The following is a 25,586-nucleotide window of genomic DNA, read 5'->3' as shown; positions in this document are numbered from 1 at the left end:
CAGATTGAAGGGGTTGACTATGACGAGACATTTGCTCCTATAGCTAGACTTGAGTCAATCAGAATCTTGCTGGCTGTCGCCTGCATTTTGGGATTTACATTATATCAGATGGATGTCAAGACAGCGTTTCTGAATGGGTATCTCCATGAAGATATCTATGTGGCTCAACCTAAAGGTTTTGAAGATCCAGAACGTCCTTCGTATGTCTATAAGCTTCGAAAAGCTCTCTATGGCCTTAAACAAGCCCCACGGGCCTGGTATGAACGTCTGACACAGTATTTGCTCCAGCACGGATATAAACGCGGAAGTGTTGACAAAACTCTGTTTGTCAAAACGACTGGAAGTCATGTAACCATAGCTCAACTCTATGTTGATGACATTGTGTATGGATCAACCTTGCAGAAATACACTGATGAGTTGGTAAAAGTCATGGAGGAAGAGTTTGAAATGTCCATGGTTGGTCAACTGACATATTTCCTAGGTCTACAAGTCAAGCAAAGTTCTGAAGGATACTTTATTTCACAAGAAAAGTATGCTAAGAATCTTGTCAAAAAGTTTGATCTGGAATCATGTAAACCATCCAGAACACCGATCTCCACTTCTACAAAAGTATCGAAAGATGAAACTGGTATATCAGTGGATAACACAGTCTATCGTAGCTTGATAGGCAGTCTGTTGTATCTAACAGCCAGTCGACCAGACATAATGTTCAGTGTTGGAATCTGTGCAAGGTATCAATCTGACCCAAAGGAATCACATCTGATAGCAGCAAAACGCATCCTAAAATACGTGAAAGGAACGATACAGTATGGACTCTGGTATTCCAAAGGATAGTGAACTGAATCTGGTTGCATATTGTGATGCTGATTGGGCAGGGAATATTGATGATCGGAAAAGTACTTCTGGAGGATGCTTCTTTGTTGGGAAGAACTTAGTATCATGGTTAAGTAAGAAACAGAACTCTATCTCACTAAGCACTGCAGAGGCAGAATACATAGCCACAGGTGGTTGCTGTACTCAGTTGGTTTGGATGAAACAGATGTTTCTGGATTATGGTCTTACACAAGGAACAATGACACTCTTTTGTGACAATGTCAGTGCTATTAACATCTCCAAGAATCCTGTTCAACATTCCAGAACGAAGCATATTGACATCAGGCATCACTACATCAGAGACCTGGTTGAATCCAAGGAAATTGAGTTGGAATACATTCAGACTGACAAACAACTGGCGGACATTCTGACTAAGCCACTGGATGCTAATCGTTTTGAAATTCTCAGATCTGCTCTGGGAATTTGCAGAATTGACTGACTAAAGCAGTTGGTCCGTCAGAGAGGAGTTGGTTTAATACGGGTCAGTGTTATGACTTTGAATTTCCTTAAAGACTCCTCTCTTTTTATGTTAAGAAGATCATCTAAACTTATTCTTCTAAGAAGATATCTTAAAAGATCTCAATGCTTTTTGAATTTCAAATTCCCTTGGGTTCCGTTTCCTTCCTAAAAAGGAGTTGTACCGTTGTGTCCATCAATCACTTCTGCATGATATTTTGACTTGCCGCATTAATTAGGGTTTATCACCCTTAAGCCTATATGATACTGGGTCAAGAAGAAAGAACTCACCTCAGCTCTCATCTCTCCATTTGCCGTGCTTATCTGCTCTCGGTGTGTTATTCTTCTTCTCGCACTTAATCTTAAATGGCGGACCCCGTAAAAGACATCATCATTAAGCTTGGAAGCAAGGTACACCCTCTGGCGGCATCTCTCAAGAACATTCAGACACTTCTACAGTTGGCTATGAAGAAGAAGCTCAAGCTTGATCCTCTACTTCGCGATGAGATTCTGGTGACTGTTATGACCAACTATCCGGAGTTTTATGTTGAATGGTCAGCAGATGATGTAACTGAACTTCTTGTGTTGGTCGCCGAAGCCAGTGATGACGTCTCGCCAGTGTTTATTCCAGAACCCTTCGATGGAAATCGGGCCGGGGCATTCCTTCAATTTTTTGCTCAACGTGCCCTACAATCTGTTGAAGAAACTCGACGACGAGAGGAATCCCAAGCTCTGTATCTTGAAGCTGCTCAGAGAGAAGCAACACACAGACAGGAGATTCTTCAACAACGGGTAAATGATTCTGAAACCCCTATTGAAATTTCTCCTGATAGACCTGTTGATTCTTCTATTCCATCGTCTGTGTCTGTTTTGCCTGAAAATCAATCTTCTTTGGGTTCCGAGAAGTCCCCTGTGAATGTTGATCCTTTATCTTTGCCTGTGACTAATTTTGCTGGTGAAAAATCTGATGCGTTACATGTGTCTGATGAGAAAACAAAGCCCTCTGATGAGCCAAATCCACTGAGTCTGGTTGTTTATGCTTCTGAGAACATTGCTCTGCCTCCGTCTGCAACTGGTTATGTCTCTTAAGCATCTTGTCCTGCTGTTGATCCTCCTGTCCTACCTGCAACTGCTAAAACTGTTGATTTATCAAGTCCCCACAAGTCTGAGAAAACAGGTGGAGTTCCTGTTTACACTACAACATCTTTGGGAGAAAGCCTGGAACATGTGCGACATTTTGCTGGGTTACCATCGGCTTTGATCCCTCAACCTTATCGAGTGATACACCCTTCAGAATCCTCCAGTGAAGATGATAAGATTCTGGCTGAGGTGTATGGATCCCAAGCACCTACTGTTAAGGGAACTGCTCATCCCGATTCCACGAATTTCAGTAATCGAGAGATATCAAATATTGTTGGGAGCTCATCTGCAAATGTTTCTGATTCTAGCCACTCGGTGACTCCTGTTCAGTCCTCATCCAAAGAAACAAGACGGACAAAAAGGATGAATGTTCCAACGAAGGTTGTTGTTGAAACCAGTGCTGATAATGTTGATGTGGATCAGCCTGTGAAGAAGAGAAAGTCGACTGAGACTGCTAAGCCCGAAGGAGACCCACCTATCCACCAAGTTTTCAAGACTTTACGCTCCTCTGTTAAGCAACAAGGCAATACTGCTGCTTAAGCTTCTTCTGCACCAGCCCCCTCTGTCAGAAAAGGGAAACATACCACAAGGTCAAGAGGTCGAAGTGTAACTCCGGAGGTTCCACCTATTGAAGGAATTGATACTACTGCTTACAAACCTCAGTTTGTATCTCCTGCTGCACAAACAAAATGGGCCACTATGGTCAGAAGAGAGCTGATTGTTCAAAGAACTGTGGATAAGAATCAACTGAACTCCGTTTGCGACATCCTGCCCTTGCTGAATGAAGTTGGTCTTTTGAAAACTATTACAGATGTTTGCCCTTACTCCAAGCTGCTCACATATGAGTTCTATTGCAATCTCAGTGATGAGATTAACAGTCTCACAGGGCCACGACCGATGCAAATCTTCATCAGAGGGAAGTGGTATGATTTTGGGCCAGCTGTGATAAATAAATACTATGGCCTGCCTACAGTGCAAGAAGAAGCTGTTACTGAATGGGATGTGGTGGCCAAAACTCTTACTGGTGGACATACTACATCTTGGCCTACAGGAGATAAGGACTATTTGCTGAGCTCGTATATCACTTCTAGATATGTCATCCTACATTGCCTGGCTCTGCACAACTGGCTTCCATCAGCGCATTTCAACACGGTTGGCAAGCTTCTGGCAGGGTTCTTATTTAGAATTGGAACTAAGATGCAGTGTGATCTGGGCAAATGGATTTTTAATCATGTTCTAACTCTGGTTCATCCCCGGGAATAGAAGGTAAGACTACCGTTTCCAAATCTGATTTTTGGCATCCTTACCTCTCAGGGTCTTAAGCCTATGCCCAGCGAAGTGATCAGTCCGACGCTGCTTTACACAGTTGATAAGCGTCTTCTTTCTGGAGATCATATTAATGATGTCGTTCCTGTGACTGCTCCATCCAATTCGGAACCTGATGCTGTGAATGATGAGTCTCCACATGCTAAAGATGAGAGGTTTTCCGAACAATTGAAGGCGCGAGTTGCTGATCTTGAGACGGTGCACGGTATCATTGCCAAGCAACTGACTGGTGCGCGCACTGAGCTAGCTACTGTTCTTCTCCACATGAGCCTGTCTGCTACTACTGCTGTTGCTGCTGAGGATCCCGTGAAGTCTGACTGTGACTCTCCCTCAAATGTTTAATCTTTGGCTACCATTGGCAAAAAGGGGGAGTAGTAACTCAGGGGGAGTTTTTGTGATCGAGTACTTTCTGGCCCTGGCTGGGCGTTATGTTTTGATGACGTTTTCTTTTTGTTTTTAGACTGCTTTGGATCTTATGTTCTTTTTATCCTATGTAATCAGTTTGGACTCTTGGGTTGCTTCTTTTAATAACCTATCCTAGTTCTTTTTATATAGTTGAGTTGTTTTGCCAAATAATAGCCAAAGGGGGAGTTTGTTAGTGTTTTTATGTTCAAAAACCCCATATTATAATTGGCAATATTATTATCGCATACTAAGATAGGTTTAGAGTCTGTCCGGTTGGGTCTACAGTTTACTGATCAAGCAGAAGCAACGACAGAAGAACTGACACTGAAGATCTGATTTAGGAAAGCTGTTTCCTTAAGAGTCTTACGCGGTTTTATCAGCTCAGTATGGAAAGACGATCAGCGTATCTTCAAAGAAGGTAATGGACCTAATCAGTTGAGATTACATTCCTCTTTTATAGTCCTACCTTCTACAATCAAAGATCTTTTATGGAGAGTGTTTATCGAAGGATCTATAACTACCAGTTCTTTAAGGGAACTAGCGTTACGCCAAAAATAAGGAGAAGAAACACTCCAGATCAGTTTGATGAGTCTAGATCTTTGATGGTCATGCACCTTCTCAATACAACATGTTCATGGTGATTAAGATGATGAACTTGAGAAGATTTACTGCTGCTTAAACGAAAGGACACTAAGATCACACTGTTGTGGGAACAACCTTATAGAGCGTCACTGAAGTGGACTGCATCAGAGCTGGCTCTCCAAGTGAAAGGATTTCATTGGACTTCTGTATGCATGGCTCTCCATCTTCAACAATCCACTAAACCTGTGTAGACTAGGTATGTACCTTGTGTGGGGCACTTGGGTAAGATTATTGTATATCTACCTTTGTACACTGGATTATGACTTAGTGGATTGGACGCCTATGTGATCGTCCCCCAGACGTAGATACACACCGTATCGAACTGGGTAAACATTGTGAGTGTTCGTTCTGTGTGTTTGTTTATTTTTCTCTAATGTTCTCTTCATGATCTATCATTACTAAGTAAGAGCTTAACTGAATCAATCAGTATTCTAAGTCAGCAAACTTCGTCTGTTAATTTACGTAATATAAGGAAATGCAAAATTACACACGAGAATTTTCAGAATTCTTAGCAGGATAGGGCGTTAAGCATAGCCGGGTGGCGGTATCTTATCCTCAGGCGAATGGGCAAGTGGAGAATGCGAATAGAACCATCCTCGACGGCCTCAAGAAAAAGCTAGAAGTAGCCGGCAGAGCCTGGGTGGAGGAACTCGACGGCATCCTCTAGGCCTATCACACAACACCAAGAAGGGCCACCGAAGAAACCCCGTTCGCACTCGCCTATGGACTCAAAGCTCGGGCCCCGGTGGAAGTAATCATACCTAGTAGAAGGGTGGAGGAGTTCGAGTCAGAACAATATGAACTCCACCAAAGGGTGGATCTGAACTTCTTGGATGAAAAGAGAGAAGCGGCATTCTGCAAGATGGAGAACTACGGTCGTCAGCTAAAGTCCTACCACGACGCAAAAGTCCAACCCCGGTATTTCCAAGTCGGCGACCTTGTGTTGCGAAGAAGGGAAGCCAGCCAACCCCTTGAAGGGGGAAAATTCGCAAAGAAATGGGAGGGGCCTTACGTCGTGGAAGAAGTCGTTCGCCCAGGAACATACAAGTTAAAAACTACAGGGGGAAGAATGATCGATCGGGTATGGAACTCGGAACATTTGATCAAGTACTTTCCTTAAAAATCCTGTAGTAGCAATCATTGGAACTAGTACTTGGTAATCGCGGTCCGTCCGCTCTACACGCTAAAGTTCTCTGAAATAATATCTTATTTTCATGGTCCGTCCATGTTATTTAGTAAAACAAGTTCGTTATCATCTTTTACGAAACTTTCTCAAATAATATCTCGTGCTCATGGTCCGCCCGTGTTGTAAAAAATAAAAAAAATAAAAAATAAAAAATAAAAAAAAAAAAGAGAGAGAGAGAAGCTCGGATGGCCGAGGCGTGGCTAGCCGAGGTGCACGCCTCGGCCATAGTTTGGCCGAGGCACGCCTCGACCAACACCGAGTCCGTCTCGGCAAAAAAAAAAAAAAAAAAAAAAAGTTACGTGTGTACTCCGAATTAACTGGTTTATTCCGAATATTCCAAAATAATAGCAAGTTGTTCGAACACGGAAAGAAAATTGTTCAAAGACATAGCTAGAAAGCAAGGGAAAATCTCAAGTACGACTACGAACTACTCATGGTCCGAGAGCTCCTCAATCACAATCTGATCAAGTGGAACATTGGGGACGTTGCTAGTGTCGATGCCGTGAAACTCGTCCACCAAAGAATCCTCACGAGCATCTGTAACATCATCAATGGATTCATTCTCAGCATCAGGATCCGGATTCTTCTCTATTACAGGCAAGCCAAGGGACACGGGGTCAAAATCTGGAACCTTCTCCCTCAACACTGGAAAAATCTGTTGCTGCTTCGTATACATTCCAATGTTAAAAGCCACCTGCGCCTCAGCCTCAACCGCCTCTTGACCAGCCCCAGTTTTGAGGAATTCCAGGATAGCCTCAGGAGTGCTCATATAGTGCATGGCGTCCTCTCTAAACTCGGCTGAACTCTTGTAGACCTCCACAGCCCGGCCGAGGGCGTCAGCATGGCCAGCACGGGTCCTCTCGTGGTCCCCTCGCTCCTTCACGAGGGCAAGTTTAAGCGCTCCGTGCTCTTTCCTTAGAGCCTCAAGCTCGCCCTCCATCTTGCTCAGAGCCTCCTCCTGGCCCAACAACGCTTGGTGCTCCTTCCTTAGCGCCCCAAGCTCGCCTTCTATCTTGCTCAAAGCCCCTTCCCGGATTGATAGCAGGTCCTTCAGGCTCTTGTTGTCCACGTCCCTAATTTTAACATCCTCAATGAGCGCGTCTGTCACCCGCCGTCGTTGGGCATGAATGATCTGTCCCTCTAGTAGGGCCTGAAAGTAACAGACGGAGTAAGACACGCCAGGGCAGAGAAAGAACATAAGTATGTGAAAACTGACCTCAAAAATGTGTCTAAGATAATGCTCTTGCAGCATGTTGACATCCATGGCGACAAGGTGTTCCAAGTTCGCAGGAGGAGCGATATGAGCAGCATACTCAACCGCATCAAGACTCTTATTTATTAACGACGCTCCGGGTGGCACGTCCATTCCCAGTCGGATCAAGTTGGTCCGAACACGCGAGCCAGACTCAGTGGAAGTATCTCCTTGCACCTCGGGGGGTTGAGGGGAAAAGGTAACGGCCGTGGGTGTGCGAGTCGGTGGAGGCTGCGTCACCCCCTCGGCAACCTTGGTTGGAGTAGGCGTACGCACCCTCTCGGCGACCTTGGTTGGGGTAGGCGTACGCTCAACGACCTTGGATGGAGTCGGCGTGCGTGCCGGCGGAGGCGGCATCACCTCCGCGACCTCGGCTTGACTCTTTTTACCCATCTCTACCTTGCTCTTCTTGGAGGGGGGATCCTGTCGCGACAAGTATCGACCGGTTCTCGAAGATGAAGACATGGTACCTGTAATAAAAAGAAGAGAAGTTAGAGTTAGTGGTTGATGAATAAAGACTGAGTGGTAATAGAAGAGTACCCATGGGTGAAAGAACAGCCGGATGAGCCCTCACGAAGCCTAAGCCTGCGAGCTTCCACTCGGTAGTATAATCAACGATCGATAAAAGACCATCCCCTAGTAAATCATCTACATCTCGGCGGAGGGAGGGACTCATGTCAAGAGTAGGAGGGCAACGTAAATGGGATTCCCACGTGACACGAAAGGGAGACGGACGACCCACAAGGGTGACAAAGACATATTTGGGTTTCTAATCCTTGTTATAAGTAGGATGGTCCTCAAAGAGTTTGAAATGCGACCTGCTCAAAACCATGACAAATCCCTTACCCTCCTGAGAAGCCCTACCAACTATGAAAAGAGCCTGGAAAAGATCTAGCGTGGGTTCTATCCCTTTGTCCTGACATATAGAAAGAAAGCCCGCAATCACCTGGTGGCCGTTGGGAACAAGCTGGCCGGGGGCTATCTCGTAGTCGTTCATAAAATCTATCACGAACCTATGAAGGGGAAACCGCAGCCCAACCTGTAGCGACAAAGGTGGACCCCAAAATACTTATCGAGGGGTGGGTCGGTGATATTACCCTGAGGGTTAGGAGGGCAAGTCAGAACGTCAGGGCTAAGGAGACCTCTAATATCATCGCAATCTCGTGCCCCTAATTGAGGCCGTATGGACAAGACGAGGGACTTATCAAGAACGGAGGATGAAGCCTTGCGCTTTTTCTTCTTTTTCAGTTGGGGCCTAGGTGTGGGCGAGTCAACAACAAACGGAAGAGGGGGAAAATTTGCAAAAAGAGGGGAATCATGCTCAGGAAGGAATTGCTCATCATCACCATCAAAATCAAGTTCCCCGACATCAATCAAGGGCGTGATATCCATTATAAATAGAGAGACACTAACCTCACCTCAGTTACAGATAAGCTCGCAAGACTTGGGTACGAAACTGCCTGTCAGGAAAGAAGCGTATTAAAAAAAATAAAATAAAATAAAAAATAGAGAACCGAGTCCTTGGCCACGAGTTGGCCGAGACACAACTCGCCTCGGCCACAGCGTGCCTCGGCCGAAGAGCCGAAGTCCGCCTCGGCCAAGCAAAAAAAAACAAAAAAAAAAGGGACTAAGGCTACGCCTCGACCTTCTGTTCGAGGCGTCATGCCTCAGCCACAGGCCGTGGCGCACGCCTCGGCCTCCTGGTCGAGGCGACGCCTCGGCCAGATGGCGGAGGCCGCGCCTCAGCCACAGCCTCGGCCTCCTGTTAAAAAAAAAAAGGAGCAAGACATGTATATTCATATATATTAAATACATAAATAAATTATAAAATAATAATGACAGCGGAGACTTACAGAGCTGGGGCAGAAGTTGTCGAAGATGTGCTCTCAAACTGTTCAGAGACAAGGGTTTATATTGGAGAGGAGCCTGAGATAAAGAAAAAAAAAAGTTAAGTGAAGCAGGAAAGGATTTGGAAAGCACAAATCAGGGATTTGGAAGGCACAAACTAGGGATTTGGAAAATAAAACCACATATCCAAAATCAAGCAGGATTCTACACAGGATCAAATAAGATCACAAATCCTAAATCAAGCAGGATTCTACACAGGATCAAGATAGATTCAGCCTTACTCCCAAGTCAACTCAAACACATCTGTTGACTCAGGAGTGTGGGGGACTGGTGACAGGATAATAGGGCTGGCACCCGACCCGGATCACAAATGGGCATCTGACTCAGCATCACATGGGAACCCAACGGGCAGAACTCCAACGGTTAGGAATTCCAACAGGTGCCACCTTTACTGTCATTGAAGCCAGCATTGAAGCCCCCATTGATGTGAGAGAATTAAAGGCTTAGGCTCCCCATTTTTGTCCCATGTTGTTACCGTTAGGACTCTAAGTATAAATGGGGCTCTCCTCAGCTAGCAAAGGACACACTGTATTTTCTATACTAAGACAAAAGCAATACAACTATTGTTACTCTCTCTCATAGCGTTATTATAATATTATTATTACCGGTAACATTATTACCGTCAATATATATATATATATATATATATATATATATATATATATATATATATATATATATATATATATATATATATATATATATATATATATATATAGAGTTAGGATCATATGAGAACATGTGTTTGGGTGAAAACGTGAGAACACAACATGTGCATCCATCTAATAATTTTTAGTGGTCTAGATTAGATTAAGTGTGTGCGAACGCGCATTAAATGTGTTCAAACACACTAAATCGAGTTTGCACACATTTAATGCGCATTCGCACAGACTTAATCTAATCTAGACCATTAAAAATATTAGATGGATGCACATGATGTGTTCTCACGTTCTCACCTAAGCACATGTTCTCACGGGAACCCCTATATATATATATACACACACACACACACACACACACACACATATATATATATATTATGTAATCGTGTGCCATAGTTTGTATGTCGTGTGCATAGGTTTGTTAATTAATAGAGCCTAGGTTCGAAACCTGATATTTACATGTATTCTTGTGTGCCAGTGTTTATTAAATTGTGTGCATGATACTAATTTGTTGTGTGCTCATAATCAGTCCGCACAGTCCTCTATATATTGTGGGTGGTCCTCATGTGAACTCAACCATATATATATATATATATATATATATATATATATATATATATATATATATATATATATATATATATATATATATATATATATATATATATATATATATATATATATATATATATATATATATATATATATATATATATAAAGGGGTTTCTGTGAGGTTGAGGGTGTCAGGTGCGGTTGTGCAGTTAAATCTGAGCCATTGATCTTGCTTAAATCAAGGTTTAGATTACCAAAATTAAATTAAAAAATGTGGTGGCATTTTGGTAATTTTTGCATCTAGGTAAATTTAAGGTGTTTGGGTTTGGACTTAATGTGCGTGAGTTTTCTTGTTAATATGCATGTGGTTTGTGCTTAAGGTGCGTGTGGTTTGTGCTTAAGGTGCATGAGGTTAGTGATTAATGTTAGTAGTTGTTGAAACTTAAGATGCGTGAGGTTTGTGCTTAAGGTGCGTGGGGTTTGTGCTTAATGTGCGTGTTGTTAGTGATTACTGTCAGTTGTTGTTGAAACTTAAGATGTGTGACTTACTGCTTAAAGTGCGTCAATTTAATGCTTAATGTGCATGGGTTTTATGCTTAATGTGCGTGAGTTGGTGCTGAATGTGAGCCATTTTAAAATCTTAAGTGTGTGAGTTTTGTGCTTAATGTGCTTTGTTCTGTGCTTAAGGTGCGTGGTGATTTGTATACTTAAGGTGCGCCATGTTAATGTTTAAGGTACGTCCAACCGCACAACCGCACGGGAAGCATCACCCGCACTTGAACCACCTTAAACATTAACATGGCGCACCTTAAGTATACAAATCACCACGCACCTTAAGCACACAAATATATATATATATATATATATATATATATATATATATATATATAGTACATTAACATGACCATATATTGTTCTAATTGTTCTTCATACGCGAGAAATAAAGTCTTAATTTCTTTATACTAGCAATCATAATTTCACCTTTAATGTTAAACGTTTACACAATGAAAAGTTTACCTAGATTAAAATTAAAAATAATTCAGTACTCACTAAATTTACTAGTTTTAAAAATCAATGACAAAAGTAAAAAATGAGTGATAGTTATAAAATTAGAATCAGAATTAACTCATAGTAAATGGTATTTTCCAACTCCTAATAAGTTTTCTCTAATATCGGAATATTTTCTAACACATGATATGACATATATTCATTAGGTGTCATGAATGTATATATTTTTAATTATATTTAGTAGTACTCAAAAAAGGTGTTATGAATGAGCTTATTCTATATACTTTTAATTAAATACTAAATAACTAATTAGATGGTATCATATCATAAGGAGAAATTAAGAGGAAAATTATAAGTGAGTTTAAAAATTGCTTGACTAAGTCCAACAAAGACAACGTTTGTAAGCTATCTTCCTTCTAATCCCAGATTTAGCGTTTTAGCCTGATAAATTAGCATCACATCAATGTCAAATAATGCATCTCTTAAAAAATAAACGTGTAATATTTATCATAATATTAATTTGTCAACTTAACTTTTACCTATTGTATGTTACTCTGGTAAATAAGTCAACTGCACATTTTGGTCTACTTTTGGGATATGAATGAAGCTTTAAAAAAAAAAAAAAAAAAAAAAAAAAAAAAAAAAAACTTATCCTGGTGATGGGAATGTGTTGACGTTTGGGGCCATGGGTTCTATTTAACAAAACTCCAAATGTTGAGGGAATTATTGATGGAGCCACTTAAAAGAAGAATAATAAGTGCCATAACTCAAACAGCTATCTAGTAAAAGGGGTATCTGAGAGTTCCATATGGGTGAACATCTCCAGAGATTGCTGGATAACACAAGTAAGTTCCTCAACTACATCTTAATTACCTTTTGTTTCTTTTATAAATCTGGTAAAATTAAAGGGGCATATTTGTATGTTTGAGCTGCAGGTTATGAAGCTGTGGAATTTGGGGGTGAAATAATCAAAGTTTCTAAATCTACTGATTCATCATCGATTAATGTCAACTGGAAATGGTGGTTTGAGTTAGCTTTCTATACAGTTGTGACCTTATCAGGCTTAGAAGCTTCTATTCTCTTGTCAAGAATTTACTATGACCAAGGAGGTAACAGCAAATGGCTCATGGCTTCAATCCAAACTGCAGGCTTCCCCTTTCTCATCCCCTTTCTCTTCTTCTCCAAAACTCATCCTAATTCTTCTACTTCAGACCCACCAAGCCCACCTTCTTTTCTGGTTCTGGCTTTAGTTTCCACTGTTCTTGGTTTGCTCTTAGCAGCAACTGATGTTTTCTATTCACTTGCCATAGAATACCTCCCTGCCTCTACTTATTCTCTTCTTAACTCATCCCAGTTAGCCTTCACTGCCCTTTTCTCTTTTCTCCTTAATGCTCAAAGCTTCACCCCTTACATAATCAACGCCGTCATACTTCTCACCTTCTCCCCTATGCTCCTCATCTTCAGCCCAGACATGACATCATCGTCCGAGGTAGCCTCTAAGGATGAGTACATGTTGGGGGTTTTGTTCACAATCGCCGCGTCTGCTTGCCCTGCACTCCTCTTCTCCCTAACCCAACTCGTATTCCAGAAGATCATCAAAAGGGAAACCGTAAAAGACACGGTGATTCTCACGGTTTTACAGTCTTTTGTGGCCACGGTTGTGACCCTTGTGGGGCTGTTTGCCAGTGGGGAGTGGAAGGGTCTGAGAAGAGAAATGGAGGATTACAAGCAAGGGGTGTTAGCCTACAATCTGGTCTTGTTTTTTACTGCTGTTGCATCCCAGGCTTACTTTGTTGGCTCTTTTACCTTGACTTTTAAGGTTTCTTCCTTGTTTTCTAACGTTGTTATAAGGTTGGCCACTCCTCTGACTCCATTGCTGTCCATGTTGTTCTTGAATGAAGAGATGAGTGGGTTGAAGGTAATGTCCTTGCTGTTGTCTGTCTGGGGATTTGCTTCTTATATTTACCAACAATATCTTGATGATTTGGAAGGGCTACCTACTAAAGAGATATCAGATCTCAAAACTTTAGATTAATTGGGTTGTTGTAAAGAAAAAAAAAAATTAAATATATTGCTAGATTGTTAATGGATGAATGGATTTATTGTTTTAATATTTCCTTTTAAAAGTCGCATGTAACAAATTTTGTAAATATACTGTAACATAATGGTCATTCCCAAAATCTGATCTATTTAAAAGAAATTCTACAACAGGGAAGAGTGGTATTTTATTGTTTCTTCCTATTTATATAGTGATTAGTTTATTAGAGTACATGTGTGTGTAGGTGTGAGTATATATATATATATAATATTATTAAGTTATAACTTTTTAATGTAACTTTTACTGCTCAGCAGTTATATTGTTGTGGCCTTAGCTTGACACCTTTCACATTGACTGTAATCAAATGAGTATGTTGGATGGAGACTTAGAGGAATGAGTCCTAACAACTTGACATCAAAATGTGACGTTGATTGTTATGCAAGTATAAAGAAATAAAGTTGTGTTTTCACTATAACTTTTAGTACAGTGAAAAATGATTAATCTTGACAATTAGTATGTCACGGATTAAAATTTTTAGGGCTCGTTTGGTTCACTGGAAAATATTTGAAGGGAAATGGAATTGAAATTCCATGGAAAATAAATTCCAAGAAAATAGATTCCATTGTTTGGTTGGTGGAAAAGAAATTACTGGGAATATGAATTCCATTGTTTGGTTGAGTTTGGAATGGTAAGGAATAATGTGTATAATGACAAATATAACCCTACACAACAATAATAATAATATAATAATAAGAGTAATTAATAAAGAATGGTGAGGGTAAAATTGACATATTAGTTTTCCATGGAAAACCTTTTCCATGGAAAACAAAATACCTAACAAAAGCTAGGAATTTGTTTTCCTTATACTCAAGGAAAACTTTTTCCAATGGAAAATGTTTTCCATCCAACCAAACAACATAAAACATCATTTTCCTTCACTTTTAGGAAAACATTTTCCATGGAAAATGTTTTCCATCCAACCAAACACCCCCTTATAACTTTTTATAGTTAATAAATATTATAAAGTTATAATATTATTAAGTTATAAACTTTATATTTACTAAATAAATATATTAATTTTTATATAAAGTTACAATTAATCGTAGTAATTAATACTTGTAAATTGTAATAAACATAATATGACTAATTTATATATATATATATATATATATATATATATATATATATATATATGTGTGTGTGTGTGTGTGTGTGTGTGTAACAATGACTTAAATAAATGAATAATCATAGAAGAATGTTCACAAAGTGTTATTAGCATAGTTGGTTTGGGTACTTTATGAATAACTAAAAAATCTAGGGTTTTATTCTTGTTATAAACATATATTTTAAACACTAAATCTAACTTCAAATACAAATGATATATTAAAAAAAAAATGGGGTGGAATTGGAAGTGGGTTATACATGGCTGGCCCGCGGGTTACACGGGCAAACCCGTATAACCCGCCTCCCACCGCGGGCTATACGGGCCGGGCTGAGAAAATGACTGCCCAGTCCGTGAAAAATCCAGGTTAAATGGGCCTCACCCGGCGGGTGGGTTGGGCCCGTTTTGACGGCTCTAACGTCCAAGAGCCACCCATCGAAGATTCCATGGTGGTTCTCAAACATCATAATGCACATAATCTAGAATCCCTTCAGTTTTATGCTTCCTTATTGAAAAAACTGACTTTCGACTATTTCCCAATGACACAGAACTCACAGAAATCTAGCTTACTACAACATTTAATCCCTTTTAACAGATTCCTTTTGTGTAATTCAAACAAATCACGTTCACCAAGGTCACCCAAACTAAAATGCCACAACCTAATAGTATCATCACTAGACTCAACAGAATGTGTTCCACATACAACAATATTGCCTAACAACCTATAAATGTTTCTCATTGTCTTTTTCCTTTTCATCACAGTTAGAGAACCCTTACTGATTTTAATAGTTTTCATATCACTTTTATATATATTAATAAGACCATTGGCATGCAAACTACCAAGAGAAATCGAGTTCTTAGTTAACCCCAATATATGTCTAACATTATGCAAGGTTCTAACAATACTATCATACATCTAGATGTTAAAATCACCAATACCTACAATATTATGACGTCTATCATCACCCATAAAAACAGAACTGAAAGTACCTAACCTATAGGTTGTGGAACACTTCCTGTAAGACATAACATGATAGAAGCATCCCGAGTTTAGAATCCAAGCATCTGATAACTGACTCGATGAAACTACAAGAACATCACATTCACTATAATCTGAGTCATCAGTGTCTTGCTGCTTCTTCAACTTTGGATAGTCTCTTTTCATGTGCCCAAACTCCTTGCACTTGTAGCGTCAAATTCTTTTGTTGTTTCTTGACTTAAACCTATAGTCTCGCTTCCCATATTATCTTCCACTGGCTTCCTTCCACGCTCTTGACTCCCCTTAGCATACAAAATTTCACCAACAGAGCTGAGAGCCCTCTCTTGCATTCTACATGCGCTCATTATGAGCCAGCAAGGTTGTAGAGATCTCATTGAATTTAATCGTGACTTTCCCGTATATAAGAGTAGTCACTAGATGTTCAAAGAAAAGAAGTTGTGAACATATCAAGATCATTGTCTTGTCTTTATCTTCAACCTTGAAATCAAACTTGGCCAGATATGAGATTATTTGGCTGAAGACATTAATATGTTACACCAAGTCTGAACCCTCCTACATCTTAAGCCCGTAAAGTCTCTACTTTAGATATAGTTTGTTCGTCAGAGATTTTTCAATGAACTGACCCTCCAATTTATCCCAAATTTCTTTTGGAGTTGCCAAGATCAAAACGTAATACACGACTTCATTTGCGAGGTATAACCGAATGGTTCCTGCCACGCGGTCCTTCAAATCCTCCCAATCAGCCTCTTCCAAATTAGCTGGCTTTCAAAGGACCCTCTTGCTCCAACAAATCCTTAACCCTAGATTGTCATAACCCGAAATTTCTTGTACAATCAAACTTTGATACTTAGAATTTCACACTCATACTTGTCATCTCAACAGTGCTTTGATACCAATTTGTTGAGATTAACAAGAACAAGAAACAATAACAATGACAAAACGTAAAGAATACAAAATTTACGTCGTTCAGCAATATGCATGCAACATACGTCCATGGGAGTGAAGCTAAGCTATTCTTTATTAATTGTGATGGTGATGATCAAACATCCAGGGTAGAGCCGTAAAAACGGGTTCAATCCGCCGGGTTGGGCCCGTTTAGCCCTTGTTTTGGCGGGTTGGGCGGAAGATTTTTCAGCCCGCCCCGTTTAACTCATGGTGGAATGTGGGTTACAGGGGTTGGCCCGTGTAACCCGCAGACCAACCCGTATAACCCACTTTCCATCCGACCCCAAATTTTTTTAAAATATATTTTTTATAATTAAAGTTTGAATTAATGTTTACTACAAAAATTGAACCCATAACCTCTTAATTATCTTAACACTATGAAAACCACTAAAAATGCTAATGACAATTTGTGAACATTTTTGTATTGTTATTGATTTATTTAAACCATTCATACATTTTCAAAAAAAAAAAAAAATTTAAACCATTCATACATACATACATACATAACTTATTTATATGTTTATTACAAGTTTTATTTTAATTAATTCAATTAATTGTGACTTTATATAAATACTAATATATTTATATAGTTAATATAAAGATTATTTATTACATAAGCTAATATAAAATTATAAATATTTTATAAACTTTATAACTTAATAATATTATAATAATTATAAAATAAAAACAAAAACATATAAATTATATTAGTGTTAAATGTAAATTAAATAAATTATAATTATGTTATAAATTAAAATCTAATTATCTAAACATAAATTAAAATTTAATTATTTAAACATATACTATATATATTTATATACAAGTAAACATGATATTTATACAAAGAGTACATTGTGTTTAATTGGTAGAGATTCTAATGCTTAACCAATGGATTTAGGGTTTGAATCTTTGGATACATGAATTACTAAAATTTTAAAATAAAATAATTCAATAATTAATTATTTAATTAATTAATAAGAAACGAGCTAGCGGGCTGGTCCGTTTAGCCCGTCAGCCCGTGCTTAGTCGGGTTGGGCTAAAAATCCCAGCCTGGATTGAAAATGGGCCGGGTTGAGCCCGACCCATTTTCACTCCAACCTATGACGGGCCAGGCCGTATGGACTGGGTTGGCCCGTTTTGACAGCTCTAATCCAGGAATACAAACATCATATTTATACGCAAATTATGTTGTGCAACCGTGTGCACCATACATGGTGCACACGGTTGCAAAAACGACGTCGTTTTGACTAAAAATGCGCGTCCCACTTAAAAAAAAAAAAAAAAATCAGGTTCGATTCCCGGCAATAGCATTTTTTTTGTGCATAATTTGAATTATATATCCACAAATTCATAACTATATATCTACAGTGAATGAATAACACAAAATCCAGAATGAATGAACTAAATATCCACGTACAATGAATGAACTAAATATCCACAATGAATCAACTAAATATCCACAATGAATGAACCAAATATCCACAATGAATGAACTAAATATCCACAAATTCATAACTATATATCCACAAATTCATAACTATATATCCACAATAATTCATAACTATATATCCACAATAATGCTGTTGAGAGGAATCGAAACTAAATTTTTTAAAAAAAAATGGGACGCGCGTTTTTAGTCAAAACGAAGTCGTTTTGCAACCGTGTGCACCATGCATGGTGCACACGGCCGCACAGCATAACTATTGATATTTATATGCAACCCTAAATATATACAAGTACAAAAATATCTATATACTATAGGCCCAACACAATTCGATATGCTCATATTCCTTTTATGAGACATACTCAACAATACCACACAATTCGAAACACTCTTTCTACCCAACAATCCGTGCTATAATCTAATTATCATGTATTCTTGTCAAGTGTATAAAAAAAAATTAATATATTTAGATACTATAGTAAAAATAGTTTTAAATATAAAATGTCAACATTTTAAAATTATTTTAAGGGAAATTTTCACTTTTCGTTCCTAAGTTATAGCGTAATTGTAGAATTCGTCCATGAGTGCAGTGTTTTATTAATAGAGGACGAAAAGTGCAACGTCAAAGATAATTTAGAGACGAGAAGTGAGTATGACCAACACTTAGGGACAAAATCTACAATTACCGTATAACTTAGTGACGAAAAGTGTAATTTTTCCTTATTTTAACATTAAAAAAAAAATGTTTTAACAACATTAAAGAAAATAAATAACAAAAGAATATATAGTTTGTTGTTGTTGTTGTTTTTTTTTTTTTTTTTTTGACAAGGAAATACGGCAACCAATATCTGAAGGTGTGCATTGGGTAAGTCATGCTCCTATGCAATAACTTGCGAACTTTACATGCATGAGAGGTAATCGTACTAGCAAGGCCCTGTGTGATAGCCTAATAGGTTTGACCGAGGGATATTGATAAAAATAGTTAATTTTGAACATGGTTGCAAAAATCGCGCCCGGCCGCCTAGACCGCCTAGCCGGTTGAACCGGCGTTGAATTTAATTTTTTTTTTTTTTTTTTTTTTTTTGCGTTGTAAAGTGGGAAAAGTTCGGGAAGGCATAACTTTTGACTCGGTTGTCCGTTTTGGACAATTTTTTTTTTTCAAATCGCGTATTTTTTTGAGATCTATTTTAGTTTTTTATGTATTTAGATGGTTTAAACAATTTTTTGAACACATTTACAACCACTTACGTAAATAGCTTGTAAGAAATAACTATGAGAACCTTATGTTTTATTACTAAATTTTGAAATTTTTTAATTTTTAATTAAAAAAATAAAAATAAAAATAAAAAATCGGCGCCTAGGCGCTTGCCGCGTAGGGGGCGCCTAACGTTTTTTACAACATTCATTTTGAATAATGAATAGCAAAAAAGATACATAAAATTGTTGGACTGAGTGAGTATTTAATATTTACGTTGGACTATTTAAATGTTGCGTTAATTATTAATTAAATTCAATGCTGTGTTATCGTATAATGAAACAAAATGCTACTGTATAATTAAATTGCGAGCTAATTACTAAAATGGTCCATTGACTATAGTAAAATTACCAATTTAGTCTTTGACTATTTTTTTAATCAATTAAGTCCCTCAACTTTAAAAATTTTAACCAAATTTGGTCCTCCGTTTGTTTGACCGTTAGTCAACCGTTAACTTGGGACCAAATTGGTAATTTCGCTATCGTGAAGGGACCATTTTGGTAATTAACTTTAGGGGTGGGAAATTCGGTTTAATTTTCTCGAATCAAACCGTACCGAACCGAACAAGACTAGTTTGGTTTGGTAATATACTGAACAATCGAACGGTATTGGACTCTTGTATACCGAATGGTTCAATAAATAAATAAATAAATAAATAAAAAGTAAATCCAAGTCCCTTGTTGCTTGCTCTGCCGTTCAGCTCATATTCTCACGGGTATGTCTTGTAAATGTTTTATTTTATTTCTTTATGGTTTGTTATCATAAGTTCTATATTATGTGCTATGGTGTTTACATAGTCCATATCCAAAGTCTAATATATAACAAAATAGCAATCCAAAGTTCGAACGGTATTCAGTTCAGTTCGATTTTTACCGAACAATTCAGTTCGGCTCGAGTTTTTATCAAACCGTTCGGTATACAAGAATCTATTACCGTTCGGTTGTTCGGTATATTACCGAATCTAACTAATTTGGTACGGTTCGATTCGAGAAAACTGAACCGAATTGCCCACCCTTAAAGTTAATTACCAAAATGGTCGCTTGATTATAACGAATTGCCAAGTTGGTCCTAAGTTAACAGTTGAATAACGGTCAAACAAATGGAGGACCAAATTGGTTAAGATTTTTAAAGTTGAAGGATTTAATTGATCAAAGAAAATAGTCAATGATCAAATTGGTAATTTTGCTATAGTCAAGGGACCATTTGGTAATTAACTCTTCAATTGGCCGGTTGGATATAGCGTAAGGCAACCTTTAGCGTAAGGCAAACATTGGAAGCATCCTTAGCTTAAATCAAACTCATGTCATATTATTATTAATTTGTTGTAATTGGGTTTGGACCTAAGCAATCCCCCCCCCCCCCCTCCCCCCCCCCCCCCCAAACCCCCCTCCACTTGTTGCCTTTCACAAGTTTGACCCATCTTTATTCAAAAATGATTGGCAATTTAGTAACTAAGCTCTGGCAATTTATAGCGTAAATAAAGCTCAAAACCACATGATGTTTTGTTACGCATGTACTTGATTAGTGTTGTAATGGCCTTGATCAGTGATCATATAGATACGAGAATCATATTTTGTCTATTTAATCACTTCTCTCGAGATGATATAAAGTACCAAATTGGTCATAATAATAGATATAATTGATATTTTGATGCGTAACCATCTTATCTATAACTTGAATTACATAACTACATTATCCAATGAAGTTAATGAAACTGCTTAGCTATAACTTTCTATTCATTCTTTCCAAAAGGTTGAACCCCAACCCTAGGGGCCCGACAGAGCACCTGTGAGGATGTTAATCATGATAACTCAACTGAACATGTATGCTAGACTTTGTTTAGCTTACTGTGCACAAGGAGCCCCCTCACTTTGAGAGGTTGCTCACATATCGAGCTGGTGAGACTCGATCCCTGGTCATTCTTTCCAACTTTCACCTCTATGACCAGTTGACATGTCCATGCGGGCTATAACTTTCTATCCATGCAACTACAAAAGGATGTTTGTCTACACATGTGATGGAAGATGAAAGATCATATTCAATTCTTGCCTTATTCTTACTCAATATTTGTAGCACTTAGTATTGAATATTTTGACTAAATTCATTCTTACAAACACATGAGAGATAGGTCTAGATAAGCAAGTTAAACCTATTGTACCTTCTTTGTATATTGAAAGTCTTATTGGAATATCTTCTTACATCTATTTATATTTAAAATGGTCAAGATAAGCAAGTTAAACCTATTGCACCTTCTTTGTATATTAAAAATCTTGTTGGAATATCTTCTTACATCGATTTATACTTAAAATGGTCAATATTAAACTTAATACTTAAAATGGTCAAGATAAGCAAGTAAAACCTATTGCACCTTCTTTGTATATTAAAAGTCTTGTTGAAATATCTTCTTACATCGATTTATACTTAAAATGGTCAATATTAAACTTAATACTTAAAATGGTCAATCTTAAACTTTATGAAAAGAAGTAATTAAATGTTAATTACGGGCTTAAAAGCATATATCTAGACATACATTTCTATCACTTGCATGTTTATCCTATTTCAAGAAGTATTAGGTTTCAACAACGGTTTCAATAGCTCCTGCTCCAATAAGGGACTTCTTCAAAAAGTGTTATACGAAAAGTATTATAATTACTTAGCTTCTTGCTCGAATTTCACTGAAAACATGAATTGAGAAAAGTCTCAGGATGATGAAAGGTATGTATTGATCGAATTTCTTGTACATACAGTGTATGTATGAAGACTATGGTCTGACGATAGATTGATTGCGCGACTCATAATTTACATCTACAGTGGCTCTAGGGGCGGCATCGTATGGACTTAGGATTAATAATCCGACAAAGATTATGAGATCACCTAATTATTAAAAAAAATAATAAATAAATTTATATTCATGCTTAATTATATTCAAGTTTGAGTTTGATTAATTTCCTTGGAATATTTTTAGTGAAAATATAATAATTTTATAATAGTCAATAAGTACTACATGTTTACTGAAAAGTATAATATATTACTTTTCAATAAACAAGTAATGCGTTTCAACGAATTGAAAACATACGTAATAAACCAGTGGCTGCCTTCTCCGATTGCGAAAGTTATAGGCTCATTTGAGGGAGGGTATGTTTAAAAATTTGCAATCACAACTCAATAATTTGTGATATATAGTTAGACCTAATAATTTATGATACGATCTCTTAATACGATGCAAAATAAAACATTAAAATACTAATATATTAGTATTTAGTCTTAACATGTCCCAAGTTATTAACGGGTTGATAAGTTAAAAACTCATTAAAATTTGTCTTAAGGAATCAACTTATTTAACCCATTAAGAACTGATTTAACCGTTTAAACTTGATAAGTTATACATTAGGAGTATGACACTATAGCGCGCGCACACACACACACACAAAAAGGCATAGTTCACAACGCTTTGGGTTTTCCTGTATAATAATATATATTATATATTAAGGTCTTAATTATGTAGTGCAAGTTGATGTAGTTTGGTTGAATTGAATGACTAGAGTTTGTCTGTAATCAAACGCTATGCCTATATAAAGCATGTATTGATCGGATACAGGATATACATTATATATGTTAGGCTACTCATAGTCTCATACATACTACTCATATACAATCTAGAATTCTAAGTCAAGTATGAGACTATGATCAGAGATCAACACTACTTTCGTTACTACGAGATTAGGTTTCTCATAGATTCTATTTAATAAGGTTAGACTATATTTATATCCAACATATAGGACATAAAACTGCATTTCAGTATAAGCTCGCACTGTTGGTTTCCCTGTTGTGTAGGAGACAAGTTTCATCAATCTAGATTTTAGATCTCTTTGCTAGCTTGATAATAATATAACAAAGTATGTAACGTGCTATATGAAAATACGAAAGTGACAAATTAAAGTATGTAACGTGCTATATGAAAATACAAAAGTGACATAATGATAAGACCGTAACAAATAGGAGCATTTTTAGTGCGTTATATTCATTACTTCTTTTTTAAAAGATTGTCAGTTTTTCATTTTTCGACATATTGAAGTATTTTATCTATCTTATTATGAGATCGAATCTCAGTAAAAACGATGTTGACTCTTTATATTTAACAAGTTAAGAAAGTATAAATTAACAGATACTACAATGTAATAGAGTTAATAGTACTAAAAAAAAAAAATCTACAATTTATATTCAAATTAATGTACAAGAAAATTGTGTCATGCATGGATTACTGAATTAGAGCAAACTTACTTGATTGCATAAAATATTAAACCAAATTATTTCTTACACGGATTATTGCATAATTGTTATTATTATGACTATGTTTGTTTTATTTTATCTGTTATATTTTGGTCAAACTAATTTTTTTTATATTTATTAATTTTTTCTTATAATTTTAAAATTTTTACTTTTGATTGTAATAAATTTGATGTAGGAAACGTTGGTAGGAAAACAAATAATAATCAAATAAAATTGACTATTATTTTCTGGAAAGAAGGGAAGAAAAGATGAAGAAATTTGGCTAGTGTTTGATGTTGGGTGTTTGCAAGAGTCAACTGAGCACTCTTTCCTTAAAACCTTATTTGCCACCTCCCAAAGATGCTAGGAGCGTTGTGGCCTAGGCTTCCCAGGATAAAACTTGCTAGTGATTCAATGTTTGAGCACTCAAACAAGGAATCCGGCGAGCAAGACACGGCTATGAACACAGGAGGCTAAAGAAGGAGCAGAAGCAGAGAGGTTTTGAGGCTAAAAAGAAGAACTTTCGTGTTCTATATCTGTGTGTAAAACTCTACTGCCCAACTCCTCTTTATATAGGGGTGAAGGATTTAATAGCTTTTAATTAGGCACTTAAGGGCACTCGTCCACCTTCTTGTAACAGCACCATTAACATGGCCTTCAATTCAAAATTTAAAAATTGGAATTAACTCAAAAAATTAATTCCGTAACAGTATAATTGAACACCCAACGGTCACAAAACTGCACAGGTGCCAGGCCGAGACTAGAAGTTTCGGCCATGTGCCCTTATCATGTCTCGGCCTGCAAGGCCGAGACTTCAGTTTCGGCTTATAGCCGAAACTGCACATCCATTTTCCCTCAGGATCAGTCGCGGTCTTCCAAGCTTTACCGATGGTATAGACGAATCCCTCACTTCATCCAAATGTGTAAAAGATCCTAGTCGCACTTAAAAGCCGAGTACTCTACCGTTGAGTTAGCAACCCGAAAAAAAAATATAGAATTGGGGAATTTTATTAGAGACTATATAGATACAATCCGGAAAAAAAAAAAAAAAAAAAAAAAAAAAAAAAAAAAAAAAAGAAAGACGATTCAGTCAAACTGTTGAACAAAGAAATCTAAAAAAAAAAACACACACATTTTCTAATTGACAATTGTTTTGAAACAAAAAATAGATCCACTTCACTTATCTTTACTTAAATTGACAATTTAAATGAATTATATTTGTTTGATACGCTGTTGTCAATAGAAATGTTGAGAAAAAACCCAATAAAAAAAAACAAAAGAAATTCCATTTTCAATTGAAATTGGTTTAATTGAAAAATGGGAAAAAAATACTAATAACTAGGCTGAAACCAAGGTGTAGTTTCGGCTACATTTTACATGGCGTGCCGTTTGGCATAACTTAGCCGCGCACATGAGCTCGGGTTTGAATCAAGCCTTTTTCAATCTCTACTAGTTGGAATTTGATTTGCACCCCCCCCCCCCCCCTCCCCGCGCGAGAGAGCCTCTATGCTATACAATTCTACAAGCTTCAAAAGAGCTCTTGTATATAAGGGGGGAAAATCTCCATTCCAAAGCAATGTGGGACAAAAGCGCCTTCATTTTCCAACTCAAATGGGTCTACTTTGAGAATCAATATCTCATTCACCCATTATCCGTTTTGAGCGTACAATATATCAATCTCTTCGTCTCACTACGAAGAACCCGAATCCACTTTGACCCGGCCCAAATCGGAAGTGGATCCCACTGATAATTGTACCACAAAATAGCCACTTAACATGCCATTTTAAGCTATTTTTTCCAACATTTGACAATTTAGAATATATTTCACTTATATTAAATAATACCCCAAAAAAATTATATTGTAAATGATAATTTTGTCCAGAATAGGTCCACAAAGAGTACGTACAGCCTAAAAGAACAGGAGTACGGAAGTAACGGGGGTGGGAAAATAGTAGTTTTATTGTTTGGGACGCTAAAGCCTAAAAGAGTATGTACAAAGCTCGAGATACTAGCTCAAAACGACGGTTCAAATAATAAATACATAATACAAGTAGTTATAGCCC

At 37.5% G+C, this 25,586-nt stretch overlaps 2 protein-coding genes across 2 annotated transcripts; both read left to right on the top strand.

Annotated features, from left to right (window-relative positions):
* Window positions 1–3,168: 3,168 nt before the first annotated feature.
* LOC109173410 lies at window positions 3,169–4,137 on the top strand. Its single transcript, XM_019322640.1, has 2 exons — window positions 3,169–3,702; window positions 3,784–4,137. The coding sequence occupies exons 1-2, from the start codon at window positions 3,169–3,171 to the stop codon at window positions 4,135–4,137; spliced, it is 888 nt and encodes a 295-aa protein (XP_019178185.1).
* Window positions 4,138–12,136: 7,999 nt separating this feature from the next.
* Window positions 12,137–13,560, top strand: LOC109173421 (probable purine permease 9). The gene is made up of 2 exons (XM_019322654.1): window positions 12,137–12,255; window positions 12,346–13,560. Exons 1-2 carry the CDS (start codon window positions 12,219–12,221, stop codon window positions 13,443–13,445), a joined length of 1,137 nt encoding a protein of 378 aa, XP_019178199.1. The 5' UTR covers window positions 12,137–12,218; the 3' UTR covers window positions 13,446–13,560.
* Window positions 13,561–25,586: the final 12,026 nt, after the last annotated feature.

This window comes from Ipomoea nil, unplaced genomic scaffold, assembly GCF_001879475.1.
Source record: "Ipomoea nil cultivar Tokyo-kokei standard unplaced genomic scaffold, Asagao_1.1 scaffold0480, whole genome shotgun sequence".
In the NCBI taxonomy this organism is placed as follows: Eukaryota; Viridiplantae; Streptophyta; class Magnoliopsida; order Solanales; family Convolvulaceae; genus Ipomoea; species Ipomoea nil.
The sequence above is the reverse complement of the archived record's forward strand: the minus strand, read 5'-3'. Positions and strand labels throughout refer to the sequence as shown.

What these genes read in the sequence shown, in the direction of transcription:
- LOC109173421 (XM_019322654.1), top strand. Translation starts at nt 12,219, where the DNA reads ATGGGTGAACATCTCCAGAGATTGCTGGATAACACAA. An exon ending in GAGATTGCTGGATAACACAA is followed by an intron (nt 12,256 to 12,345) that starts GTAAGTTCCTCA and finishes TTTGAGCTGCAG; the next exon opens with GTTATGAAGCTGTGGAATTT.
- LOC109173410 (XM_019322640.1), top strand. Translation starts at nt 3,169, where the DNA reads ATGGTCAGAAGAGAGCTGATTGTTCAAAGAACTGTGGATAAGAATCAA. An exon ending in GCAAATGGATTTTTAATCAT is followed by an intron (nt 3,703 to 3,783) that starts GTTCTAACTCTG and finishes CTTACCTCTCAG; the next exon opens with GGTCTTAAGCCTATGCCCAG.